At 40.0% G+C, this 27,439-nt stretch overlaps 2 protein-coding genes across 11 annotated transcripts; both read right to left on the reverse strand.

Moving 5' to 3' along the window:
- Positions 1-58: 58 nt before the first annotated feature.
- Positions 59-23,062, reverse strand: map7d3 (MAP7 domain containing 3). 10 transcript variants are annotated; one of them, XM_026329974.1, is made up of 20 exons: positions 22,907-23,062; positions 16,214-16,315; positions 15,826-15,906; positions 15,377-15,540; positions 15,017-15,128; positions 14,466-14,549; positions 13,660-13,761; positions 12,893-12,994; positions 12,405-12,503; positions 10,430-10,555; positions 8,599-8,738; positions 6,065-6,189; positions 5,742-5,956; positions 4,916-5,045; positions 4,353-4,638; positions 4,169-4,222; positions 4,009-4,078; positions 3,658-3,829; positions 3,038-3,315; positions 59-2,959 (listed from the first exon to the last, which is right to left on the reverse strand). In XM_026329974.1, the coding sequence occupies exons 1-20, from the start codon at positions 23,043-23,045 to the stop codon at positions 2,952-2,954; spliced, it is 2,589 nt and encodes an 862-aa protein (XP_026185759.1). In that variant the 5' UTR covers positions 23,046-23,062; the 3' UTR covers positions 59-2,951. The 10 variants fall into 10 exon arrangements, with proteins under 10 accessions (XP_026185759.1, XP_026185760.1, XP_026185758.1 ...); XM_026329975.1 differs by having other exon boundaries at positions 8,599-8,714; positions 13,660-13,764; XM_026329973.1 differs by having other exon boundaries at positions 13,660-13,764.
- A 1,645-nt stretch (positions 23,063-24,707) lies between these two features.
- On the reverse strand, positions 24,708-27,234 carry LOC113144739 (tumor necrosis factor receptor superfamily member EDAR-like). The gene is made up of 10 exons (XM_026330964.1): positions 27,187-27,234; positions 26,621-26,734; positions 26,339-26,517; positions 26,129-26,244; positions 25,965-26,015; positions 25,763-25,873; positions 25,517-25,661; positions 25,296-25,440; positions 25,166-25,205; positions 24,708-24,976 (listed from the first exon to the last, which is right to left on the reverse strand). Exons 1-10 carry the CDS (start codon positions 27,232-27,234, stop codon positions 24,708-24,710), a joined length of 1,218 nt encoding a protein of 405 aa, XP_026186749.1.
- Positions 27,235-27,439: the final 205 nt, after the last annotated feature.

Consider the following 27,439-nt stretch of genomic DNA (forward strand, 5'->3'; position numbering starts at 1 on the left):
TGAAGTCTGTCTTTTCTTTACAACAGAAAATAACAGAAATTAAAATGTGGCACCGGAATATTTTTGCAACACTTTATTGTTTTAACAGTTTGTTTCATTTCAGTACACTTTAGATATATTTATCGTACAGGTTTTATTTGTGGACAGGGAACTACTTAGTTTGTAAATCTTCCAGAGAAATATTCATATTCACGAAGTTTCCCTGTTTGGGTAAACTGATTGTCGAGGCCGAGGTAAGGACAAGCTTTCTTAGTTGTGACACAACAAAAATAGCTCTCAATCTAAGGCACGGTTCTATCCTATAGTTACAGACAATGTTGAGGACTAAAGAACAGTCGGCTCTGTACTCAAGTCTTTAAAGATCCAGCAGCACCTGACAAAGATATAGTATCTGTTCAAGCAGCAGCTAGTACAGCCCCCAGAGAAGTGCTGCTAATGAGTGGAAGTGGGGTAGGAAATGTTTTGCAGGGGGGAGTTTATGTTCAGGCAGGTTTTGTTTTGAGTTTATTAATGAAATTTCTAAAACACCTGAATGGGAACAAACCAAAGACAAATGACGTTTTTCTTTCAGAATATTACACCACTCCAATGAGTCTGTACATTAACGGCTACTTCTCAGTAACCATTCTTTCTAACAGTGAGCAGTTGGCGACAGTGCAAACACTTGTGTTTTCTAGATGAATAATGTATGAAAGCTAAAAGCGGTCAGCTCTGGAAGCCATGGTAAATAATGAAGGACGGCATATGAAGTCTGTTACAATCTTTGAGCTTATTAATAAAAGCTAAGATCTAAAAGCCCCTATCCTTTATGTACAGAGATTTTAGTTAGCTAGCAGAGAACAATGCAAAAATCAAGGTTCCTAACCTTTGTACTCAGACTATTGAAACAACAGGAATTTTTAGATTTCATTACACGGAAAACAGTATTTAAAAAACTGTCAGACCCACATATTTTTTTCTAGTAGTTCTCTGTCTCAAACGACACGGTGCAATGCTTATAAACTGAGGTGAAATGCCTAACAGAACAGCAGCCCTATTTGGCAGCATTGAAGGCATCGTGAGGCAAAGTCACAGCTGTTTTCATGGGTCAGATATGGAGTCTTTGTTGGGTAACATTCAGAATTAGGGACTGAGGAAATTCTCATAGATGAAAGCTCTCAAATATACACACACAATTACACAACCTATATTCTGAAAAACATATAGTGGGTCCCCACTTGGACCGTTGTTTTGCAAAGGTCTTGGGGAAAGGGGATTAAATTAAATAGTGGATATCCAGGCAGCCCAAATCTAACCTGACTACCCTATTGCAGGGGCCAAGTTGAGAACAGAAAACTATAGCACAGTCACAGATACTTCAATTACCCAAACTGTGGCGCCACTCCATCCCTAACATGGCTTCATTTGCCTAATACTGATTATGTACACAATATAACAACACTTAAATATATGTAGAAATGCATTTTCATATATAAACAAACAAATTTTAAATAAAAAAATGTTGAAATGCATTTGTCAAATGCAGCAGCAGATTTTAGGTTAGTGGGAAATAAATGGAATTAATGACAGAACCACACACATACATACATGGATGGAAAAGTGTGTGTGGACGAGCTGACAAAGCTAAAGTTACAACCACTGAAGACCTGATTTTTACTTTCAGCCAAGATCAAGTCTGGACATCACGACAGAACAGCCAAATATTCAAGGTTAGTTCAGTAACAAACGAATGCCGCCTTAAGAAGTTCAAAAGCAGCCACGAATGAAACTAAGGGACTCTATTTACGTTAATATATTGCAGTTATGGTTATTCAAACATTTGTATGAAAGAGACACAGTCAGTGGAGTCACCATTTAGATAAGACTAAAACTGCATATGTCTCAGATTCTAATTCAACTTACGTTAGTAAACATAAATTCTGTATACATATGTAAAAAAAAAAAAAAAAGCAAATCCTAAATGGATAACAAGCTCAGAACTGCAGACACATCGCTGAACGTGAATTCAGTACAGTATTGTCATGAATTTCACCACTCTTCAAATCCAACAATTATGCTCCTGGGTCCCTCTAGTGGTCACAGAAGCAATCACAGGGAGACAGGTGTGTGTGTGTGTGTGTGTGTGTGTGTGTGTGTGTGTGTGTGTGTGTTTTATACACAAAAACAATGGCTGAGAGTACAGAGATCTGTTAAGTGAAGTGTGGCATGAACATAGAATCCACCCCCAACTGTAAGCACATGATGGGAGACTGCTAAACTGGTATGACATTCAACACAAACACTTTCTGAATTTTAAGGTGACACTTAAAAAACAGAAGCTAGGAAAGAAATGGTAAGGCAGTATCACTGGGTGCTGCAAAAAGCAGCAGGTCAAGTAGTTTTAGATAAATTTCATGCAAAACCTGGGATGCTGTTCCTCCCCGACCCCTGACAGAACAGAATGTATTATTGTTCCTTCCATTAGCTCACGATGACTGCCTCATAGTCAACTCATGTGTCCTGAAACGTTCTCACGCAACATAATGACTAAACACACTTGAGAACAATTATACCAAAAGAAGCCAAAATTAATAAATTACAGCAATGCACTCCTGACAAAGACAGAATTCATAAAAAACATAATCAATATTAGACACAACATAGAAAAAAATCTGACACAAGAGGAAGAGGAAATAGACCTAAAGAAAGCATGTTGAAGGAACATATGGAATTTCCCTGAAATTATGTTTTTTTTAAATATATAATTTTTATAAATTTCTTTCCTCATCATGTAGGGTGCAAATGTAGTACTTTGGGTGGTCTTTCCACTTCATCTTGTGCCACCTCCAGTGGAAGGAGGAGGAGAAGAAAAGAGGAAGAAACTGGAATTGGTAGGTCGTTTTTAGGGAGCTCAGCTGGACAGGAACTTTAGGAGTGCAACAGTAAGAGGCTTCTCAGCGATGCCTGCAACATCAAATCTCTACAGAGACAGAAGAAAAGAGTAAGGGTTTGTCTTGGAGAGGTCCCAGTAGAATAATGAGCGTGACTCATCCCTCACCTGACAAGGCTTCTATGGGTTGATTAGAGGAATGCAGGGTGCTGTCCTCAAACGCCACCCTAGACCCATCTGAGCTACCGTCGCAGCTGATCAGCACCTGGTTACAGTCCTCTGCCTCGATCAGCGGCCGGGTCTTAGAGTGGAGGTTGTGGTCAATGAGTTCCTCGAAACTCCACTGGTTGGCTTTACCATTGAAACCAGACACTAGATCCACTTTGGTGGAGTCCTGCTCATTCAGAAACTCAGAGCCCTCAATGAGGGGGCCCTTAGAGACTGGACTGGAGAGGGGATGGGGGAAGAGGAAGTGACAGGTGGTTAGGAAAGTGATTTGTGTGGTGAAGAACAAATTTCTCACAGCATAACACAACTTTGTTTTAGAGTCCAGTCCAACAGGGGATCAGGCTGGTGTTATTTCGCTTATTTCAACAAACAAATCCCACAGAAAGGCCAAAGGCAACAGTCCACTCATTTCTACCTTTCATTCAAACTGGTAAACTGGGAAGGTTCACCTGTATTTCAGAGTACATCATTTCCAGCAGTTCCCAATCACAATATTGTCAGCACAGCCTTCTTCAGTTTCTGTGTAGGTTTTGGGGGCACCATCTTTTCTATATTATTACCTTACTGCATGGGTCTCATCTGGGCTTATGCCATTGTCATTCTCCTTGTTGTCATTCTCAGGTTTTCCATTGACACTGCCTTCTCGTTGTGCCACCAGCTCACCGGAGGACAGGACACATTCATCTCTGCTGACCTCCATGTCTGCGTCATATGTCTGGGCTATGCCGTCAACTAATAAAATGGATTTGAATGAGACAAGTCATAAAATGCAGAGAATTATGTAAATTCACACAAACATGCTGAAGAAAAGCACATGCAAACATACACAAAAAGCCTTCACTCTCACTGGCAAATTTAAAAATGCTTTGAACCTGCCATCAATGAGAAATCCAGAGGACAAAAACACTCACTTTTGGTTTCACAGTTCATCTGGTCCACTGCCTCATCTCCATTCTCCTGTGTGCATTTATCGTCATCTCTCTACACAGTAAACACCATCAGCATGTTAAGACTCAAAGAGTTTCTCGACAGACACCAAAGGTTTTACAGGCTGAACAAATGTCAGTTTACCTTCAAGTCATTTTGGTCCCCCTTTCTAGTTCTCTTCATTATTTCTTCAATTCTCTGAGAGAAATGAGAGCATTTTACATTATTTGTTTGTACTGTAATATTATGAAGCATTCCTTGTTTATATCTTTATATTTATACCTTAATAAGAAAGAAAGACAAATAAGGAGAAGATTCTCCATCATACCCTCCTTCTCTCCATGCGTTCCTGCTGGTTCTGCTGCATGATGCGGTCTCTCTCCTGACGGACTCTCTCTGCCTCCTCCTGAGCCTTGGCCTCAGCCTCCTCCCGTTCCCTTTGCATCTCAGCCTGTCTCAAAGCCTCCTCTTCTGCCAGTCTCACCCGCTCGTCTTCAGCTAGGCGAGCCTCCTCTTCTTCTTTGAGTCTTCTCTCCTCTGTAAGCTTCTTCTCTTCCTCCAGGCGTTTCAGTCGAGCCTCCTCTGCTAAACGCATCTCCTCTTCTTTCCTCAGCCTGAGACAGTAAAGAAACAGCAGCAAATGGGTTAACAACATACTCACAAATAAGTAAAGGTGACTACCAACAGTGAATATTCAGAGAATACTTTTCCAACATGCTGAAGAAACATGCTAATTATACTTTCAGTTTAATGAGCATTTGCACTAGTACTTTGTCATACTAATGTAGTTCCTGTAGCTATGTAAAAACCAAAATGACAACATAGTAAAAAGAAAAAAAATCATCCTTTGTGAGAGATTTACATGGACATTTCAATATTCAATATTCTCACCTCTCTTCTTCCTCTCTCTGTATTCTGAGTTGCTCCTCTCTCTCCTTCTGCTCTCGCATCAGTCTGCGGTTCTCTGCCAGGATCTTGGCTGCCTCAGCAGCAGAGTTGGTGCCCATGGAGGCCTTAGAGTCTGACAGGTGGAAAGATGAATATTTAGCACTCTATTTCACTCTGTTATCAACTTGTCATTGTAGTGATGATCAGATGTTAGCACATGGGGCCGGTTATTTGAACCAGTGCTTGGAGAATGAGTGATGGCAGAGAAAAGAGAATGCCAGGTTGGTACAGTGGGCTAACTGTGACAGACAAACACAGCAAACTGTCATGTGACTTTCCCAATAATCTCTGTCCTCTTTTACACACATTAGGGTTAGGCAATATGATGACATCTGCTATGAGGTTATAATTATGGTCTATCCTGAGAGATTTGCCATGCTGTATAAATTAGTATGTGATTAAGGCAAGGGAAATTATGAAGAGGAATAATTAATGGTAATTCTCAAATGCCTTTTGAAACAATGCGATTGGTAAATTACTGAGATTAGTATTCTAATCTGTGAGGTATTTAATTTGTCAGTTTAACTAAAACATTTTCACAGCTTTTAAATAATTTGATAAGTTACTACATTCTGAAATATCCATATCTGGATGCACCAGATAAACATGGTGGTTGCGAGAAAAACGGCCAGTCTTCATAAATATTGATACTAGCTAAATAAAATCTGCCTTTATATGGTGCTATATTTCATGTTACTAATACATTTTTATGGAGTACAGACATACATTTATACTGGGGGCTGAATTCACTTCACTGTTAATTGCTCACCATCTTTCTCTTTGGTCTTGCTGGTATCAGAGGACAGTGGAACCTGTGCAGAACATGGATCGCTGGACTTGGAGTTCCTCTTTCGCAAAGTGGTAGGTCCTGTTGGAGTAAGAGCTGGTTTCTGGATGGGTGGGGGTTTGTTTGATGTAGGCTGGGGGGATGGTGGGCGTTGTTTCATTGCACCAGGTGAGGGTGGGCGAGTCCTGGGATTCTGTCTGTAAGAACAAAATGTAAGCTGAGTTCCTTTGTGTTTTATATTTAAAAACGAAAAGCTGCAACCAATCTCTCCAACAACTTAAAAAGACATTTTATGGTAGTTGTACTTGATTGCTGATGGTGAAGGCGTCCTCTTTGGAACTGGACTTGGGGCTGGGGAGGGTGAGCGGTTGCGTCCTAAGGATGGGGAGGCAGGTCGTTGGTCTCTAGGTGTTGTAAACTGCTTGTCCTTCTGCGGTTCCACACAAAAGACACAGGAGTAGAGAAGGCACACAAGCAGCATTAACACCAAAAAGAATAATTCCATAACCTTAAAAACTGATCCATGCTTGTGGATTATCAGATTAGCATGTTTAGGATAGTGGCAACGAGCTTAGCTGTGCTGGGCTGGTAATAAACTTGGTCTTTAAGCTTCAAGTACTGCTGGAGTTTTCACCCTCTCAAACTTTTTCTCTTCAAAGTACAGTAGGTGCTTCAGAATTTCCCTTAAAATGAATGATTACTTATTATCCCTCATCATTGCTAATGATGAGCTAAACAGAAATTGTGTTTAGATACCCCAAAGATGTGAAGGTGTTCAGTATTATGAAAGAAAAACAAAAGAGAAAAAGTAAACACTGTACATATTTTTTACATTTATCCCATTAGTCATCTTCTGATCCCTAATGTTGATCAGTCAGGACCCATTCTGGGAACCAAATCACTGGTTTGTTCAACTGAATTATCCTTACATTTGGGCAGAATGTGAAGTTTGTCAATAAAAGTTCAAAATCCTAAAGAACATATAAAAAACTCATGTCTATTATGTCTAAGACTCCAACAAAATAAATTGATAATTGACATTTTAATAAAATGTTTTCCCTCCTCTTTTTCCACTGGCACCTCAAACATTTACATATTGCTAGAGTGAAAGAGGCCATTGGTCAGGTTTTCATTAATCTATTAATAATGCCCATGTGCTGTTTGGTACAGTAAACATGATGACAACAGGGCACAGCAAGGTCAAACATGTGACACTTAGAAGTACACAGACCTGTTCCACCCTAAGCTGTTTGTAATGAAGCAGAGTAACATTAGATACAATGCATATTCTGTAAGCAACTGCTCTCATCTCTGGTCACACAGCTTGATAATCATCTTGACAAAACAGGAAATTAAAAACAGGACAGTAAACAGGTTACTGTACAGCTTTATAAGATTCATTTCCCACTGATGTCAACATAGCACTGCAGCAAGAACAGCATATAGACACAGTGTCACTGTATAAGTGAAAGAACTGATTGTAAAAACACGCACAATGACAGCCAATTACTTTCACATGGCAGCTCTAAACACCTCATATCATTGCTAAAACAAAAGAATGGAGACAAAGACACTTGCAGAAAACCCATGTAGTGTATTTTTCAGCTCACTTCAAAGCAGCAATTAAACTCAAATGTCATGCAACGCCTGAGTGATAAGCATGAGACTGTGAATCTCTATCTCCACACCAATCTGCAGGCTGAGGAGACAAAGAGATAGTGAGAAAAGTCAAAGGGTCAGGGTGGGGTCTACTTTGCATGAGATGATCTGTCTATAATCAGGCCACAGTGGATCCCTTTGTCTCATGCTGCGACAATGAGGGCTTTCACATCTTCAGGGGAGGAAGAGGCAGGTTATGAGAAAAAGCCAAGCACAACAGGCCTCCAAGAGACAACACAAATAAATCTCTTAAGAGTATAAGTAAATAAGATAAGATCCTGCCAATGTATGTACAAGGTAATTATGGGTGACCGGCAAAGCTCAAGGAACAGCAGGAGGAACAACATTTCCCTATGGTTAGCATCCTGCAGAAGTATTTTGACAGGCAAATGGAGCCAGCCATGTGCATTTAAATCTTTAAATGAGTCTTTGGTTCCATTGTCTCAGCAATATATTTTCACAGCAGGAGCCATGCATTTGTTATCATTACTTCAACTTCAGCCTAGTTTCTAGTTTGCTACTGGAAATGGGTTCTTTCTCTTTTAGCGCTACCAAACTTTAAATCAATTTCAAATATGTCAAATTCAATCATTTTCCTATTGAAATAAAACTATAATAATGCCATTAATTGGCATAATATAGTTTCACAAGCATAGCACTGTTATTTTGCTGCAACTACCTTGTGCTGTATAACATTGTATTGTGCAACAATGTCAAAAAGCTTCTGTGATAATATATCTATCTTACTTCCAAAAGCAGATTGTCATCTTCCCTCATCAAGCTCTCAAGGTCCTTCTGCATTATGCAAAAATATGAGTGACCTGACCCACTAAATTCAGCTTTTATCAGATCACTGAGTAACTTTCCTTTCCAGTCCTGCACAAACAGTCATTCTCTGGAAAATAATATGAGCCGGTCAGCTACCTCATCCATCATTTTACATGTGTGCTAATTATCTATATGTGAACAGCCATGTAAGGTATACAAATAACTGGGTATACAAAAGTAGCTTTAAAAGGGAGCAAGGAGGACATCAGAACTAGCTGCAGTGAAAGTTTTCATTTCAACTAGTCAATAAACATTTACACTTTTTTTTTTTTTTTTAAAAACAACCGATTTGAACAGCTTCCATCTGTAAACCAGTGGTGTTAGTAACATTAACATCAAGAGAGGTTCTCACCAGTGAAGGGTCGAGGGCTCCGTCAGCTGAGGCGGAGTTGGTCATGCCACTCTTCTGCCGGTCAATACTGCGGCTGCGCACGGGTCCGCGCGGTGGGTGCAGGGGACTGGCAGAGGCTGAGCGAGGACACAGGTGACACTCTGGTAAAGGACACAGTCATCGCAGGACCAGGGGAGCACAACCAATTGGAGGTGCGATAAGCAGCCGAGTTGGGCAGCAAAGCAGCAAGGAACAGAGGGAGAGAAGAATAAAGAGTGGAGGGGAAGAGTGAAGTGGGACAGAAAGCGAGACAGGAAGGGAGGGCAGATGATGGTTGAAAGAAATGCAGGAGAATGTTTTTGTAAGGGGACAAGAGCACACAAAAATGTGATTTGTTAGATATAGCTCTTGGGGCAGGCAACAGCCTGATTTCTGAAGCTTTGGCTGGATTGGATATCACTGGAGAAATGCAGAACAGACAGCTCACCAAATTCGCAAAAACCCCAAACAAAAATCTCAACATCAACCACCACAGATAAGCACACACAAAGCAGATCCTACCACCAACACAGCACAACACTGACACTGTACACATAGATTTATTAGTACAGAGTTGTTTGTTGTGTTCTGTCACAGTGACTAAAAAGTGACAGTAATTTTCAGTCTTTGAGTGCTTCCTATTATTATACTGTTAAAGTAACTCAATATTTGCTCTGCTTTCAAAACAGCATTTGTCTAGAAAATGTAAGGCAATGAAAAAAATTAAACAAACAAATGTCAATTAAACAGGGCCAGCTGCACTAAAACGTTGATGCTGCTAAATAAGTATATACCTGTGGTGACAACAGATGAAAAGCGCGGAGAGGAAATACTGTTGTCCACTGACTATGAGATTGCTGTGTCAGATTGAGGGATTAGCCATGCTAATCCCATGACCTGGAGAACTCTCCTTGTTACAGCACGGTCACAAATGTGCTTCGTAATTCGCTCTGACTGCATACTTAGCAGCTATGGTGACTGAGAAATTCACCCTGCCATTAACTACCACTGCTGCTGCTAATGCAGATGTGTCATGTTTCTACTGGGGCTATACTTAGCAGAAGATCTATAGCTGTTAATGGGTTTGGAATAGTCAATAAACACCATGATCTAAAACCAACTGTAGGAAAATAGCTGCTGCTTTGAGCAAGTCAGTGCTTTATAGTATGATTTTCTTTAGCCTGTCAAACATACAATCAACAAAAAAAAAAATTCAATGTACTGAGCTTAAGTGTGAGTACAAGCCAATATATTCTATAGAGATGCCAGTGTTTCCTATTTCAGAGCAGTGAACTGGAATACCAAGGATCCTGGTCTCACTAACAGAACACGTGCTATAGCACAACAGTCTCATTCTGAACCAACAGGTAAGCTGCTTAGAGCAAATCTCCCAGCATGGCTCCGAAGCTCCTCAGATGCAGAGAAATGCCACCTGCCAAGTCTGCCCTGCTCAGCACAACTCCCCACACAACAGTCAATTGTATCAGACAGCGTGCATGTGAGCTCGACCCATGTGTGTCAGTATTTATTAATGCTACTCTCTCACATGATATACTTTGAAAATTACTGCACATATATTACACAAACAGGTGACTGTTAAAATAGCAGCTTTTAGACACAAGAAGCAACCTCTGTAACTCTACCACCACCAAGAAGCATGAAACTGCAACTGGGCACTGGAATGAGATCAACTCTAATAACGTGACGCTGGGAGCAACTGGGCAGACTTTCACCTAATAAAATGAGGGTAAATAAAAAGGACCAGAATTTTTCCATCCATCCTCTCTGTCTGGGTCTCCTATGGGGAGGTTACCTGTAGCATCTGTTCCATCAGCAGACAGGACGCCGGCACTCTTGCTCCTAGCTAGTGAGGCCTGGGTGGGGGTGAGCAGACGACTAAGGACCCCTCCATCCACAATGCTGGCCGGTGGCCTGCGAGCTACGCGGCCAAAAAAAATCACCCAAAAAACAGAAGACCGAAAAGGCCAAAAAGAAAAGAGTGGGCAAGAATGGGGGATGACAAGGCAAAACAAAGAAGGGATTAGGGTCAATGAAATTTGGAAAGGTCACCATGTGATTTAACCAGGAGGAGAAAATCAATTTAGAAAACCAAAGGTTATTATATGTCTCAGTAATCTTACATTGAGTCCTTATCAACTGTCTTTATCATGTTATCTTTCAGTGAGATTCAGTAAAAGGATGCAATGGAAGAATACTAAGACAGACCAAAGACAGATCAGTTAAAACTGTAGTCAAAGAAGACAGTGAGGTCAAATCAATAGTTCCTTGAGGCAGAGGAAAATGTGCTGATGGGGAAAACAAACCATTAGTGAACTTTGTAGACAACGGAGGAATACTATTGGGTAGGAAGATGAGAAGTGAAACAGACCAAAGCCTAAAAAGTGGCAGTGCAAGAGGGTGTGACCAGACAGGAGTCTGGAGTCTGTTGTGAAAACATTTCTATGGTTGTAATAAAGAAGGTGCCAAATTTAAATCAAGATAAACTAAGGAGGCTGATCACAACTCCTTTAGTGGTACATACGGTCAATACTGAACAAATCAGCATATTAAAAAGTACTATGACAGACCTTGATCTGAGAAACAAGGACTTATTGTTTCCTAAACGAAAAAAATTTGCAATTCCACATTTAGGCCATTGTTGATTGATAAATGACAAAGTAGAAACCATACAAGGAGAACATTTGAAAGTGTTGAATTCACCACCTCTCTCTATATGCTAGTTCTTCAGTATGAGACTGAAAAGTTGCACTTCCTTTTAGAGCTTCTTACTGAGAGGACATCTGTTACTGACAGATTTGTTTGTTAGCTGATAAGTGCTAGACCCTTGAGTACAGCAGCACGGCTCACTACTCTGCAGTCAGGTATTAAGATTCTCGGTTATTAGTCTGCGATAAGGTTACACTGGTAGAGAAAATGGTGTGTAAGGGGATTTGGGGCTAAATAAGTTTAAGCAAACATTTTAATTGCAGATGAGAAAAGCCAAGTATGAATGCTTCTAGGTGTGTTGCATAATTGGTAAGGTTAACCACAGTACGTACAACTGGACAGAAAAGGGACATTTTTTTTTTCCAACCAAGGCTGACAGGGCTATGGGACAAATAAAAGCACTGGTGGTTAATGGCAAAACACAAACTGCACTGAGCTGCTGTAGTCATTTCTGTGATCTGGGGTGCCCTGTTGGATGGCACTAACACACACCAAAGTGAAGCACGAGCCCAGCTACTTAAATCCTGCTATGACATCATCTGGGAGGGAGAAAACAATCAATACTTTGTGAAAACAAAACAATACACTGTGTTAGCGCTCACATGCCACACAACAAAAGCATTCCGGGGTTGACACTAATAGAAAAGTAAAAAAGGAAAATCAGCTGTCAGTGAGAAACATGACACAGTACGAATCTGTTACAAGGCAGAATGATTAGGGTATACATGAAACAAAACACAGTGTTCCCAAGAAATAAAGTGTAGAGTAGCTTAGCAGCTGCCTAGGGTGTAAGTCAGCAGTCAGAGACTTTTGAGTATAGGGTAACACTGATGTAAAGAGGTAACATGTAGCAGGAAGAGGTGGTCAGTTAAAAGACTCTCATATCTTCATACCACTGCACTAAAAAAAACAAAAACAAAAACAAAAAAAAAAAAAACGAGTGGATTGGGATCGAGCAAGCCATTAACACCAAAGCCACATATTTGTTATTAAAAGAGGGATGTCTGAGCAATACTGATAAGGGCATGAAAAAATTACTGCTGATTGTTCATGCTAGCCACCTTGATCATCCGTTGTCCCCTTATCAGGCTGGGGAGGGGTCTGTGCTCTGCCCACACTTACTCGAGTGAGGGAGGAACTTCTCTTCTTCACGGAAGTGCCTACAGACATGAAAGTGGAGTTACAGCCAAGCAGGCACTGGGAGGGAGTCAACAAGGAATCCCCAAAGACAGATTGCAAGTCATGTGCACTTCGTTTGCTTTATGTGAGTCACCAGGCTAGGACAGATACCAGCTGATGCCCCAGTTTCAAAGACAATGCCTAAACACAAACACAAGAATTGTAACAGCTCAATCTGATCATACTACCTGACACTGCCTAAATCAGAGTTGCCAATTTTTGTGTTAATATAAACAAATGCTGTGTTTAAACAATTGGCATGCACTAAGTCAGCCTGCTATGTGATTTCCACAGCAGCAAGAGAGCTGAATTTATAATAGTTTGGCAAACAGCACTGTATAGTGTGGGATGGAGAGGAGATCTTTTGCACCTGTCTGTTCCACCTGTAGCTTTTTGCCATCTTCCTTACTGGTCTGAGCAGCATTGCCATTGCTAGGCAACCGGTTACAAGATGAACTCCTCGGCTTAACACCTGAGAGACAATGATGAAACACCCAATCGGGTTACACAGGGCTTTCACGTGAATGGTAGAAGTCTCTCACTTTTTAGAATATATTCATAGACCTGGAAATGGAAGAATTTGAGCATATTTATTAAACATTTTAGAAGTAAAGAGTAGTTAAATGAGGAAATAGCACTGGCAGCCTTTAGAACCTGTGGAAAAATATAAATCAAATGATTGTGTCGATTCATTTTTATTTCAAAATAAAATACACTTCTTGTTAATCAAATTATTTTAACGAATAATCTGACATATGTATATGGTTGAGACAGTGTGATTCTGAAAATTTGAGTCAGTTCTTCAGGTTCATAAATTGATACAGCACAACTGGGAAGCCATGGTGATCATTATCAGATTATCCATAGCTACAATGAGAGACAGGAAACTAGAGCACTTTAGAGCACTTTACCAGCCTGTTCTTTTTGTGTTGTTTTGTGTTGATCTTCTATAATTTTGTCACTTGGTAGCTTTCAGTAAACGAAGAATCACAAATGACAGAAAAACATTCATCTAGTGCATAACAGATTGCTTGAAACATAGTACATTGGTTAGGAAAACAACACTGGAATACTTGGAGAGTAGGATTTGGGGAAGTGGGAGAAGGAGCAGATGGGGCGGGGGGGAGAGACACTTACTTTTGCTAGGAGATGGCAGGGTGGCAGAGGAGGAGGATAGGCGTTTGCTGATGCCAGCCTCAGATGGCTGTTTCAGATTCATGGTGGATGTGGAGCGCTTGTCTGCTAGGAGGGAGGAGGAAATACAGACAAGGGAGGAGGGGGTTTTACTGTAGGTTAGCCAATGGTGGAGGGCAGTTGGGAGCACAAAAGGGAGTGCAAGATTATTTAAAATACTAAAATCCCCAATATCCAATAGGTGACACATAGACCAGTTTAATCCCCATTAACCCATCCATCAAATGTGCGGCTAACATGGTAAACATTTTCTGATGAAAATTTAGAAAAACATATAATATTTATAGACACATTTGCTGTTAAATGTCATTTGAATGTACATTTTTCACAAACCATATCACAGCTGTTTCAGAGCCAGGCCTTGTTAATTAGTAAAAGTACTGTTTTACATCTAAAGTGGAAAGCATCAACAACACCACAGGATCTGTGCCAGGGGATCCAGAGGTGATATTAGTTCTGTTTTTCATGTGTCATTTGATTGGGCTCCCATGCAAAGTCACCCATGCACCCTGGAAGTGCTCAACAGTGTTAAGTATGTGAAATACTCAAAGCTACACTTCCAGCTATTCACCCAGCCCCAGGCACATTCGGAATACAGGCCAAATAGAAAACCTGTCAGTGAAAACCAGCCAGGTAGACTGTAAGTGGGGGTTGGTGGGAAGAACAGTAAGCAAACAAGCTATTGACAGTTTTAGTGCCAGTTCATGCTGTGTTGCTACATTGGTAAGCAAATTATCCACAAACAAAACCTTGTCGTGTCCTTGGTGGCTTTTCTGGAGAGGCAGGGGAGATAACTATAGTTACTGGAGATGAGGTGCTGGCATCAGAGTCTCCTGTGGGATAAGACAGCTCTCAGGGAGGAATGATAAAATACAAGAAGATGAGGTACGTCCTTCATTCAACAGAAAGATGGAGCAGGAAAGTGGTTGGAATTTGCTTGACACCTAGTGACTAAAAATACTTTGGCCTGAGAATTTAGAATCTCAGGTGGCAAATTAACGGACAGTTTTGTGTCCTTCTTTATTGAACCATGTCTGCTTAGGAATCCAACAATGTAAATCATTTTATCTGAAATTATGATCAGTTGCTAGTTGCTGACAGGAAAAAATGCTTTAACTTGCTTTCATATACACTGGCTGAATAGCACCCTGGCTATGGTTAAACATAGCACACATTGAACCTGACCATTTAGGCCACACGTGATGAGGAGTTTTATGCATCTAAACTGGTTCTTTAATGCAGAACTTTAAGTTGATGAGAAAAGTCAAACTGATCACAAAAGTGAGGAAAGAGTCTCTACCTGTTCGTCCATCTGAGTCTGTGGACAGTCCTCCCCAGGACCATCTCTTCTGCCTCTGCTCCATTCGCTGACTACGCTCCATTGTTCGCCGCATCACTGCCTCGTAGTGCTCCTGCATCATAACAGAGTCAGAGGAAAATGCTGAATGAAAAAAGTTATTTACAGCAGTCAAAGATTTAGCCCCAAACCAGGAGCATTTTATTTTGCGTACACCATAGCATATTGTTTTTTTGTATACTGACTATTGCACATGGAGAGAATGCAAAAAGATTCCACAGTGAGCCCTGAAGATGACCTGTGCTGCGATTTAAGTACTGCAACATGCTCTGCTCTAAGGTTCTCCACCAGTGTTACAGCTACCTTTTCCTCTTCCTGTTTCTGCTTCCTCTTCTCCTCCACAGCCAGTCTTTTCTGCTCCTCCTTCCTTCGCTGTTCCTCAACCTTCTTCTGACGTTCCTCCATCTGGCGCTCCACTTGCAGCTTTGCCTTACGTTCCCGCTCCATGATCTGAGACTCTCTCAAAGCTAACCAAACACACAGCATGCGTATGAACAGCTTTCAATGATTGTTTCATTAAAAGCCAACAAGGGTTTAAAAATATTTGTACAGGTGATATCCACAGTATTTATGTCCATTTACCTGCAACAGAAATCAATTCTGGGTACTAAAATATGATTTACTGTTTTAACAAGATGTACATCTTGTCTCATGTCGATGCATCTAACAAGGTCAATTTTACATACAGATAAGAGAGATTAGAGCTGGCTTTGGCTAAAATAATTCTACAGACGCTGGGATTTCCTGCTTACCGTGCTGTCTCTCTGCCTCCTCTCGCCTCTCTTTTGCCACTCGCAGTCGATCGTCTATTCTCAGTGTGGCACCGTCAATGACTACAAACACATATGTGTGTATAGAGTACAAGATTAAAGAATAAAATATATGTAGCCATGCAAATATAGAGAACACAAAGGATGGATAAAAATGGCTTTGAATGAGGAACGCTGATGTGTGCATGTCACTGTCTTTGATGAGCTTTGGTCAACTGTTACAATAGTAAGACGATGACTACTGTTTACCCGTCGTAAGCCACACTGAGAGGGTGTGGAAGTGGATTGTGTTGCATCTAATGGTTCAGATTATGGAAAACAACAGTGTGGTGACAAGGCAGTTTCCAGGTCAAGGTATGGTGTCATTTACCTGGCCTACACCCCTGAGGTTTGGCTGGTGTGTTAGTTGTAGGTCCCGGACTATTCCCTGCCAGGCTGCGCCGCTCCTCAGCTTGTGCTTGTGCAGCTGCAGCTGTATGTAGGAAAACACACAGACAACCACAGTTTACACAAAGAGAACTACTGTCATATCGCACCATGACGGACAAAGCAGGTACATCAATCAAGGAAAGAGAATTGCTTTGGGTACTCAAATCAAGTGTAAATCTGAGGTTTGTTTTTTGTTTTCTCTCTAGTTATAAGGAATTTCAATGGATTTGAAGCTACAGAACAATCAAGCTATTCAGCCACCAGCCATAACCCCCAGCCCATGGTCAACGCTGCATCCAACCAGACACAGCTTTCTGTGACAAGCTGACAGGGAAGGGCTGGTGTGAGAAACATGTTTGGAATCAAATCCTTGTGGACCTCCTGGTATACAGCTAATACACACAGTGGAGCACAGCACAGAACTCTATAAATAAATATTTATTGAAATTAATATTCTTCACTTACACACTCACCTCTGGTCTATCATCCTGATAAACCAGAATATCAGGTCTTCGTGTACATATGTCATCCTTCTGTGTATTTAAACTATTTGGGCTGTTTTTCTTGGAAGGATGTGCCTTCTAGCACCACAGACAGAAAATGTGTCTGTACAATCCATTCTGTTCTTTTACCCACTGAATATCGACCAACATCAAATTTAGGAAGAGAAACCAGATGTTTAAAGAAGTTAATTCATCAACTCTTCTAACAGGACCTCCACAGGGTCACAAACATCATGGTTCGCAGATACCAGGGCAGGAAGGAAGGAAACACTCAGGGCTTTAGGGGTTATACTATCAGTCTTTTCTCTGGTCTCTTTCCTTCTGTGTCAGTGTGTATTCAGCATTACAGAACTGCTGACAAAGAGGCAATATGATGGTTAGGCACGTGATATTACTGACAAACACAAAGTCTTGCAATCTCCATTACTAACATAAAATTCTACTGATGCCATGATGATTAAACTAATAATGAAATAAAATGCACAAACTGTTTTAAAAGCTTTGACGTCTGAGATTTGTGAGTAAGCCGCTTAAAATTCAGGCATTTACAACTCGAAGCAATTTCTTTCTGCAAGGAAAAACACATTTACAGTACCTGTCTAAACAAATTATTGTATGCTTTAAAATAGTTTATTATTATTTATTAGTCGCAATGTAAGCAATTTGTAGTAAGTGCATTGGAAATCACAAAAACACTGGTTCTTCCCATTGGATAACTGGCTGAAGAACAGTAAATAAAGGTCTATCAGAATGAACAGGAGACAAACAGAAAAAAAAGACTGCTAACAGGATAAGCAGTCACAAATGCATTGATATGTATTCTGTAGCAGCATCAGTGCTCTCCAGTTAAAGATTATGAAAGGTCAAAGTCTACCGCTAATTCCCAGTAAACTCCCTCCATCAGCCAATCTGGCACGTAGGCCAAAAGTTGGGTAAATGAAGATAGGATGCCTCTGATTTGACTGGACTTTTAAATTTTTTTTTTCAGTATGCAAGAATAACTGGTTTTGTTTCATTATCTATTAATTGCCAATTCTGATCTCACATCAAACAAAGGAAACCTGCATAATCTTGCTGTTATATGCAAGTTCTGTGTTTATTTAGCCAACTATGGTGCATGTAAATAGTGTATCATGCCTAATATTAAACAGAGAGTATAGGTCAGCATATGAGGACACTGGTGAAACTGCAGTTAACTTTATAACACAAAAAATACTCAAGAGAACAGACAGGAAGCACAGATGAGGTACTATGGACATAAAGAAGCAGATCTATATTCCAAAGAAAAACACCTAACATTTATGTCTCCAAAAAAAGCTGTGGAAAAAAAAAAAAAAGGCAAGATGCCATCATGCCAAAACTTGCAATGCAGTGATCAATTGTGATTGTGTAACTGAAAGGTCCCAGCCTTGAATCTTTGTTGTACATGTATCTTACTCTATTACGCAGATTTCCCAGTCTCTCTCTACCTTCTTACAAAGGCAAAAACAAAAGGATCAATAAATAAATGCCAAACAGTGTAAGCTAAGTGATACACAGAGCAGCATTCGGATGAATGAAGTACTTCTCAGGTACATTAGGCCTGAGACAAGATCATTCAAAAATAAATAAAGCTTTGATAACTTACTTGCCAGACTGACTGTCAACTTACAAGCAACATATTTGGTTGTACAATACTCTTCATTAGTAATAATGAAACCTATTTCATTCAATCCACAATATAGTCAGGATAAAATCTATGAAGGGGCTGCTCAAACAGTAATGACTTGCATAAAATTGTGTAAACAATGTAGTTGACAATTTAAACTTTCGATAGCATAGCAATCTTCGATGAAGTGGCAGGCTTACTGACAAAGGACATTATCTGATGTTTAGAGGAAAGCAAAAGGGCTAAGGAGGAGACAGCTTTAAAACTAAAACCATGCAGACTCTTCTTACACATAAAACCATTGGCTGTATTAGCCAGGCTAAGCTGTTCTGTCATAAACACTAATGTACCTACTCATTGAATTTACTGAGGTGTAGTGATCAGAGAGGCACAGTAAGTACAAAAAGGCCAAGGCAGAAACAGCAGCTTGGAATAAAATGAGCAGACTCCCCACTGACACCCACATTCATGTGCTGATTGAAGTGCTGCAATCAGAGAGAGGAGGAGATCCCGTTTTCCCAACAGGCCTCAAGAGAGCCAGGTGTGCTCATAGAAATGAAAAGAGTCTATCAGAGGAGCCATCTCTCACCACTCCATCACTATGGAGATTTACAGATATTAACATAAATCATTGCTGCTGCATCAACAGACTCAGATTAGAAGGACAACAACACTAGTAATTAAACTGGCCTCTGAGCATACATCATACAGATGGATGGCCGCATCTAAGTTAAATAATCAATTTCTCAGGTGTGTAGCTATATTATTGGGTAAACATTTAGTGGTAAATATCCAGTCTACAGTGAGTGGACTGTAATATTTCTCTATACTTCCATTCTGTTAAAATTTGATCCATCTCATCTGGACTATAAGTCACACTTTTTTTTTGTACCTCTGGCTTGTCCTGCAAATGATACAGGGAAGCGACTTATAGGTGTATATTTACAGTAATTTTGTCCAGTAGTCACTGGTGTTAGATGACACTCTCAGCACTCTTGAGTCAACTGAATATAATACTGTACCGCCAAAAAAGTAAAAATACTAAACTATAACTCCTCATGTAACACAAGTGAAAGTGCTGCCCAAAAGAAAGAGCAATACTGCAGACTTCAAAGTGCAGGTAATAAGGTCTGCAGCTAAAACAAAGTTTGGAGTGAGTGTCAGCATTCAGGCAACCTGCGAGAGGAGGTGGAAACGACGCTTCATCTCCCCCCACCCCGACGTTGGCACAGTTGTTTAACGTTACTTGACATGAATGAATGAATTTCATACTGCACTTCTGCTTGATGTTATTTAAAGTCTATGTTCTTTTATAGGCTAATTTATACAATACTTAGTATAATTAGAAATGTGACTTACGGTTAATACTCTGTTGTGACTTATAGTCTAGAAAATACAGTAGCTATTAATTGGACGTGGCTCAGCATGTGTGCTGCTGGGTTATTATATCAATACCACCTGGTGATGAACTGGCTCTGCAGCCCAAACAAAAACACTACACAGGAAACAGACCAGCCTGGATTACATCATAACGCTTTTAGTCGATTGCTATCAAATGTTAGCTCCCTAAAAAACAAGCAAGATCGTCAACTATAGTTCAGCAATCTCTGTCTCACACACTGCTACACATGGCATAACAGAGAAGGAATAGTTACATTAATGGCTAAGGTCTCTTTTCTGTCCCTCCTTCAAAACGCATGCTTTACTGTTTCCTGTAGCATGGTATAATTAAGTAGCTTTTTGCACGGGAAGTGTCTGCACCGCTAAATGGAAGGGTGGACAACCATTTGACGAATGGTAAACAAGAACTATTTACACTAACTAAAACAGATGATTTCACTGACATTAGCAATCAATTAGTTCTTGTCCTGTGCTTAATTATGCCCCGATCAGTGAGACTGCCTTATATTGTTCTTGGCAAGAATAAAAACATTAACATTCTTGGCCGTCCATGCCACAGAGCACCACATTCCCGACTCCAATCCTCGAATAATACAGCTGATGCAAACTCACAAATGTGCATGCTAAAACACACTAGCTCTTCTACGGGATTACTTGAGACTTGATCATGCAAAGGTAAGCCCTGGCTATTTGTAGTACTAGCAGGATAATGATGACACATCACAGTTTCCCAAGGAGTCTCCTCTTCCAAGTGGACCATATTCTCTTGAAGAAAAGGGCAATAAAAATCACTGAATCATTTCCAAATTCATTGTTATAATTATCAATTCAGATCTTGACTATCTATTCCTTTATGATCCATGTTAAAATAGATCACATACTATAGACAATTTACAGTTTTATGTTACTTTTTTTGTTTTCCTGTTTATTGAAACTTTATGCCTTTCACCTAAACTCTCTTTATGGTAACAGCAGAAATTAGAGATATATATTACAAAAAGGCAAATACTATAGAAATTGTCAAGGTGACAATAAATGAATACTATTCTGTAAGTACTTGTTACATGCCAAGAAGCAGACCATAATTTGACATGTAATTATTTGGTTTACAGGTCTTACTGAACCAAAACATCAGCTTTTTTTACTCCCTAAAGCTTGAGTACCATATTGAATTACACTTTGGCACTGTGCCTCACTGCACATACTAGTGTTTTGTAGTTATTTGCTATGTTCCAGTGTTGACAGGAAAACTGACTCAAGAACTGGACAATTTTGAGCTGTTTTTAAATGTGAATTTCCTCAAATCATCCCCCAAATAAACTAGAAATATTTATGATATTCAAACTGTAAATTGATGAACTGACTTATGAACAAAACTTTTTTAATAGCAAGACTGACTTTAGTTCTAGTCTATACAAATGAACATGTTTTGCTATTCAAATCTTTGTAGTTTGTTTACTGTATTACATTCTATCAGTCAATTTAAAAGGTTAAAATAGAACAGGGGTACAGTATTTGAGCTAGGACAGCAAATCTAAGTGGACAGATCCAAGAAAAAATGAAATTGAGGCGGGTTCAATTCCTCCTTTGGTTAAATCCAACCAGTTCAGAAATATTTTTCATGCTTTTAATTCTGCAGCAGCAATTGCTGAGCCAGCATCACGATAACCTTGCAGTGTGACTTGCAGCAGTATGATCTCGCTTCATAATAGCAGGGTATATTTTCTCCTTGCTCACATTCTTGTGGAAATACCCATGCACATGGGCTAGATTCCTGACATTATTTTATTAGCCTTTTACTCTGACTGAAGGCCAATCAAACCTCTGGACATCATTTTATTCTTCACAAAGCTTTCTTCAAATCACTAAACATGATGGATATTTTCATAAAACCAGAGAACTGGGTGGATGTAAATTCCAGATTCAAAATAGTGAATGGAAAACTGAACGGAAACAGGAAGATGATCAACATTAAATGTGGTTTTTGCCAGGAGTAAAACATGCCAACACCCACAATGGCTATGCAGAAACTCCCTCTTACCATAAGATACTAGAAAACTGTCAGTCCAACTGCAGCGTAAGATATAACAAACTGTGCATTCATGCCTGCAAATGCAGACACAGTCTGGAAGGGGCCAGCTGAGACATGGATGAGAAGCACTGGTTCAAACAGAGACTTTTCATAGCACTGTAAACAAAAACGCAAAGTGCATCGTGACATGGGGCTGCTAGTTCAACCAAAGCTTTATCTCTGCATGTCAAGCAATGCAACTATGCGGCCTTATTCTCATATCAGAGCTCTAGGTCTGACAATCCAGCTTTATCTGAAATTCAGGTCAGACATTGTTATAGTTATGATCCCTGGAGAGTGGAGGGGGCTATGTCATATGTCAACAAATAAGCACAAGTGGCGACCATGGAATATAGCAGAGAAAAGATCACTTTGCATATGAGTTTTGAGCAGGAAGCTACAAAACTGCAAATGTAATAGGTGTTTTCAATTTTAATAAAAAGAAATACATGAACCTAAAGGCAAGCCGCTTCCTGACCTCCTCCTGATACTTTTGACAATAATCCCCAAGTTATCTAAGCTACTGTCAGATACACAGCACCTACACTTTGTCTGTCACAAAAGCAACGTGCCAGACAACGTGACTGAAGCGCAGTAAAGCTGAGGTAAAGCAGAGCTAAGACAAGAAAAGTCGAAAGATGTCAAGCGGCTCCAAAATATAACCTCACAACTTTAGCTAGCTAACTTCAATGAGCTAACTAAGTTAACTAGCTAAACCAGCTCGCTTAGCTTCTCCGGGGGTATCAGAGTAACTATGGGCTAGTTTGGTTTCGGCATTTCAAATCAATTTCTGTGGTTTAATGCGGGGAGAGGTTGCAGGTTTTCCGCGCCCATTGTCAGCAGACACCGGACAGCTAACGACGTTACTAGCCAGAAAAGCGGGTCGCGTCGCAACACGTTCAAATAACCCGGTTAGCGGGAGCAGCTTGCAGCAAACATCACAAATTAAGTCCGAAACTAAAACACACAGCAGGGCCACATAAACAGTCACAACCGGCAGGATTTTCTTACCCATCTGGGCTCGCAAGCCTTTGAGAGTCGCTGTGCCCTCCGCCATTTCTATGAAGTTTTCCTTCTCTGTTTTTTCTGAAGCTGGGGCGCGTAACAGCTCACAGCCGGCAGGACTCGGACACCGCGGGGACGTGGACATCAAAGACCGTGAGAGTGTAAGAGGTCTCACTCTGACACTTTATCCGGAAACTAAAAACACGCTCGCACCGCGCGCAGGAAGATAGATTAAACCTGTCAGCAAGCAAGAGGCAGCGTCAGTGGAAAGTTTTCAGAGTTTTGTACATCCGACATTAAAAACATGTAGATGAGATCAAGTTACAATATGGCAGTGTATAAATAGTCAGTTACAGCCAACTTTAAGCTAATTCTAATTTATTTTACTCAAATATCAAACGCAATGTCATTAAAATATAGTCGAAACACCCAATTCGTATTAGGCCTAGTATTTATTAGTGGATTCAAATTATTGCTGCTTTAACCTGTATGTAACTTTAGTGCTGCAATCGGTAATGTTTAATTTTACTTAACCTACTTTTATATTACTGGATAACTTTGAATTTCCCTCCAAAGATCAATATTTTTTATCTTATACATTATAATGTATTTCTTTTAATTTTTATATTACTAATCTCAATATGCAGAATAACTAGCAGTTAAAGTTGAAAAAATGCGGTTGAATAAAAGTGCAATACTTTTCTTTGCACCGCGGTGGGCTAGTAAAGTACAAGTACTTTAAAACTCTACTTATGAACAGTATTCGAGTAAAAGTACTTTCCACCACTGAGGAACAGTTGCTCGAAGCGTCCATTTTGTCAATTATTAGTAAATAGTGATACATCACTTGAATACATAATCTAAGGAAGAGAAACAAGAGAGAGTTGAAGTGACAGCAGACAGCGCCCCCTGGCGTTTATCGGGTAGTTGTTGCATGCTAAAAATCCACAGGAGATGCTGACAAGATCATTAAATAGGTCTGGGAGTCAATTAATAAAGCAGACATAACAAGAAAGTTCAGTTAAATAGTACTTTCATGATATAAAATATATTTCATTAGGATTATGAAATTTAGAGTTCCCAGAGCAGAAGAAAGATGTTAGAGAAGAAGAAAGGGGGGCAACCCAAAGAAGAAAGATCTGTACACCTAAATAAGACATTTGGTTTTGAAATAGGATATTTGAAAGGAAGTGATGAAAAAGAGAAATCTTACCAGAGCTAATGGGCCGAAGGATCTGCAAAGCTAGAGATCAGGAAAATGGTCATTTGACAAACTTCTCCCAACAAGAGACTAACTTTTCTCAAGGCTTTATGCTTTTTTTTTACCCTTGAACACTACACCCTCTGTCCTGGTCTGTCTCACATGCTTTAGCCAGAAGGCCTCTCATCTGTTTTACATGGTAAACAGGAAGTAGCACCACATGTGGGGCTCAGTTGCACTGGCCTGAAAATTGTTTAAGTTTTTTAACACTTGAGGCTAAAATAAGGACTTCTCACAACTTAACCAGTCACACGGTTTTAATATACTGATTGATTTATTCAGAGGAAACTTGTAAAATAAACAAAATCAATAAAAAGTCAATCCATTAGTTAAGCTATTACTTTCCTGCCAATTCTTTCAACTTCAAAAATACAAAATGTCCATTGAAAATCAGCTAATTTCACTATGTAGAATGCCTTCTTGTCCCAACCATGTATATAAGGTATACTGAGTAATCTTGCTGGTAACAGTATCATCATACAAAGTGAGTTTGAAACACCACATAACAACTGGAGCGCTGGTAACACATCACGGGGGCTATGGGGGTCACCTGTTCATCACAGCTCGGTGTATCACAGAAACAACTTCAGGATTAGGCAACAGTGCAGCAGCCTGGGCCAGATGGGGCAGTAGTGTGTAGGTGGAGGTGCGCAGGTACTGAAAGAGGTCCTGGAAGCCTTGAAGATGAGGGATGACCTGAGGAGGGACACCCAAAGACTGCCCCAGTCTCCTTAATGTGTTCCTGTTGTCCACAGTGTCAAGGAGCAGGGACAGGTCCTGGATTGAGTCATAGCTAAGCGTCTCAATACTCTGATCTGCACAGAATGGAAAGAGTTAAACTACAATCACCAATGCTTTAGAAACAAGTGCCAACATCTGAACTTATTCATAGAATGGTTAATCTGCTTGGAGGCCCCTGGGCAAAATGTATGGGCTCCTAAATGGTCAAAATGAGTAGCGACTAGTTATCCAGTAGATGTGAGGCTTGAGGAAAACTTGCATACCTTGAGCCAACTCCCATATTGTCTGCAGCTTTTGCTCCATCTGACATTGAACACGTAAAAAGAAGAAAAATAATAACTGTAATTCAAAAATAGTACTGATTCTCATATTATCCTTGCAGGACCACTGTACCTGTTCTGTGGTGCAGCAGCTGCTTCGCTGTTCCTCCTGTGTGATATTCTCTTTATTCTGACTTGAGGGCTTGATGTTGGTGGTAACATTAATCACAATGGAAGTAGGATACATCTCATTTTCGTGGTTCATGGAGTTGAGGGCTCTGAATGTAGTGTAAACAATTACTTATATATTCAAAGAGTAGCCTAACCATACAGTATGAAATATTTGCAAAGTACCTTAGGTGATCTTCAGCTGAAGAAGGTGAGTTTAAAATAGTTTCTGGTGGTTCTGCTCTCTTTGTGCGGCTGGACAGAGTTGTGTCCTGGAGATCTGCTGCAGAAAAAAGTCCCTCAGGCCCAGGACGGTACTCCAGAACCTGCTCTGAGTATCGTAACAATCTTATGTTATCTAAATCCAGTCCAGTAAACAAAAGACAGATGCGGAAAGTAAAAGGAATATCAAACAATATGTGCTTAACTCACTGAATCGCTCAGCAGTCAGAATGAAAGTCCAAAGCAGCAAAACAATGAGGAAAACTGAGAAGGCTGTTGCAGAACCAATCAGGACCACTGAAAGTGTCCTTTCTTTTACCCCTTTATTGAAAAAATAATCAATAAAGTTAAATTGATTACAAGAGTTGAAACCAAAAAAGGTTTTCTTATGAAAATATATATGATTACTCACTCTTCTCTTCAGGTTCTTTAAAATTTCCTCTGGACAAAGTGGCTCCACTGTCTGCTAGAGAACAGTAGTTTTCCTTGATGGCATCTCATTAGACAACAAACTATTTATACTTCACTATTAACATTGTACTGTAATTCAATCTATGGTGTAGCCCTGGATTTTACCTGATTTGGAGCCTTGAGCTGTAAAAAGCAAACACTCTTTATGAACTGTATCATGGTTATAACACGGCACACAGGGCAGCTCCACTTCCCCTGTCATGCTCCTGAGCTCATAATACCTGTAAACACAACCACATTCATACAACGTAACACAAAAACAGCCACTAATTGCATTTATCTGTTGTTTAGGTAGGCTCTGCAGATGTAACTCACCCTCTGAGGCACTGCCCACACATGGCATCACTAGTGGCAGCACATGCTCTTTTCTCCAGGCGGTTCAGCACTCTGCACTTTGTGCATCTTTTGCAGGGAGCCACACTAGTGTCTGAGCTGTAGTGCCCTTTTTCACATGGCATACAGACACCTATACCAGCATCTCCGAAACCACAATCCTGAGAACAATGTACAATTTCAACTTGGAGCCAAGTAGCAAAACTGGCAAAATAGGAAAGCTAAGGGGGAAAATTTATGCTGTGTTGTGCTGTTAAGTGTTACCTCTGAGAGCTGTTCACCTGGTCCACAAACAGGGCAAGCGACACAGGAGCCATTAGTGTGTAAAAACTCTGTCTGATCACAACTGGGCTCACATTGTACCAGCACACACCAAAGCTGAGGAAATGCACATTAAAAATAATTAGCAGTGTAAGAAGTATTCAGTCTCTACTAGAGTAAAAGCAGTATCTAAAAGTAGAAAGTAGTACTATTAGATTACAAGTATAAATCAACTTGTTAAAATGTCAATGAGCTGATAATTGATATAATAAGTATACAGGTTGCACTGATAAAAGCATTATATTTTATAACCCTAGATGACAAATAGATGTAGTTAAAGAAAAAAATAGATCTTCCCTCTGAAATGTAATGGAGTAGACGTATAAACCATCAAAAAAATGCCAAAGTATATACATACAAGATAAAATAGCTCAAATAGCTCTACTTACACACAGTACTAAATGTACTTTCTACCCCTGAGAAAAAAAGTGATTATTTTAAATTAATACAAGATTAGACACTCAAAGTTTTTGAAATCTGTAAAAAGAAACTGCTGAAATGTCACCTACCATGAACAGGGCAGCATAGAGCCAAGCCTTTGTTGGCAAAATGTCCATCTTTCTTTGAATGGTACGCTTTTCCTTGGCACACTGACACTGCAACCCTAGAGAAGCATGTGTTCTCTTTTGTAAAGAAAATCACACATAATAAAGACAATAGATGCCAAACAAATGCAAACTTCTAAAGGCCAAAAGCTAACAAAATAAAATATACTCAGCAAGTTTTGAATATGCCTCATATAAATAGTGTATCGATCATAGA

The sequence above is a fragment of the Mastacembelus armatus genome, chromosome 10, assembly GCF_900324485.2.
Source record: "Mastacembelus armatus chromosome 10, fMasArm1.2, whole genome shotgun sequence".
NCBI lineage: Eukaryota > Metazoa > Chordata > Actinopteri > Synbranchiformes > Mastacembelidae > Mastacembelus > Mastacembelus armatus.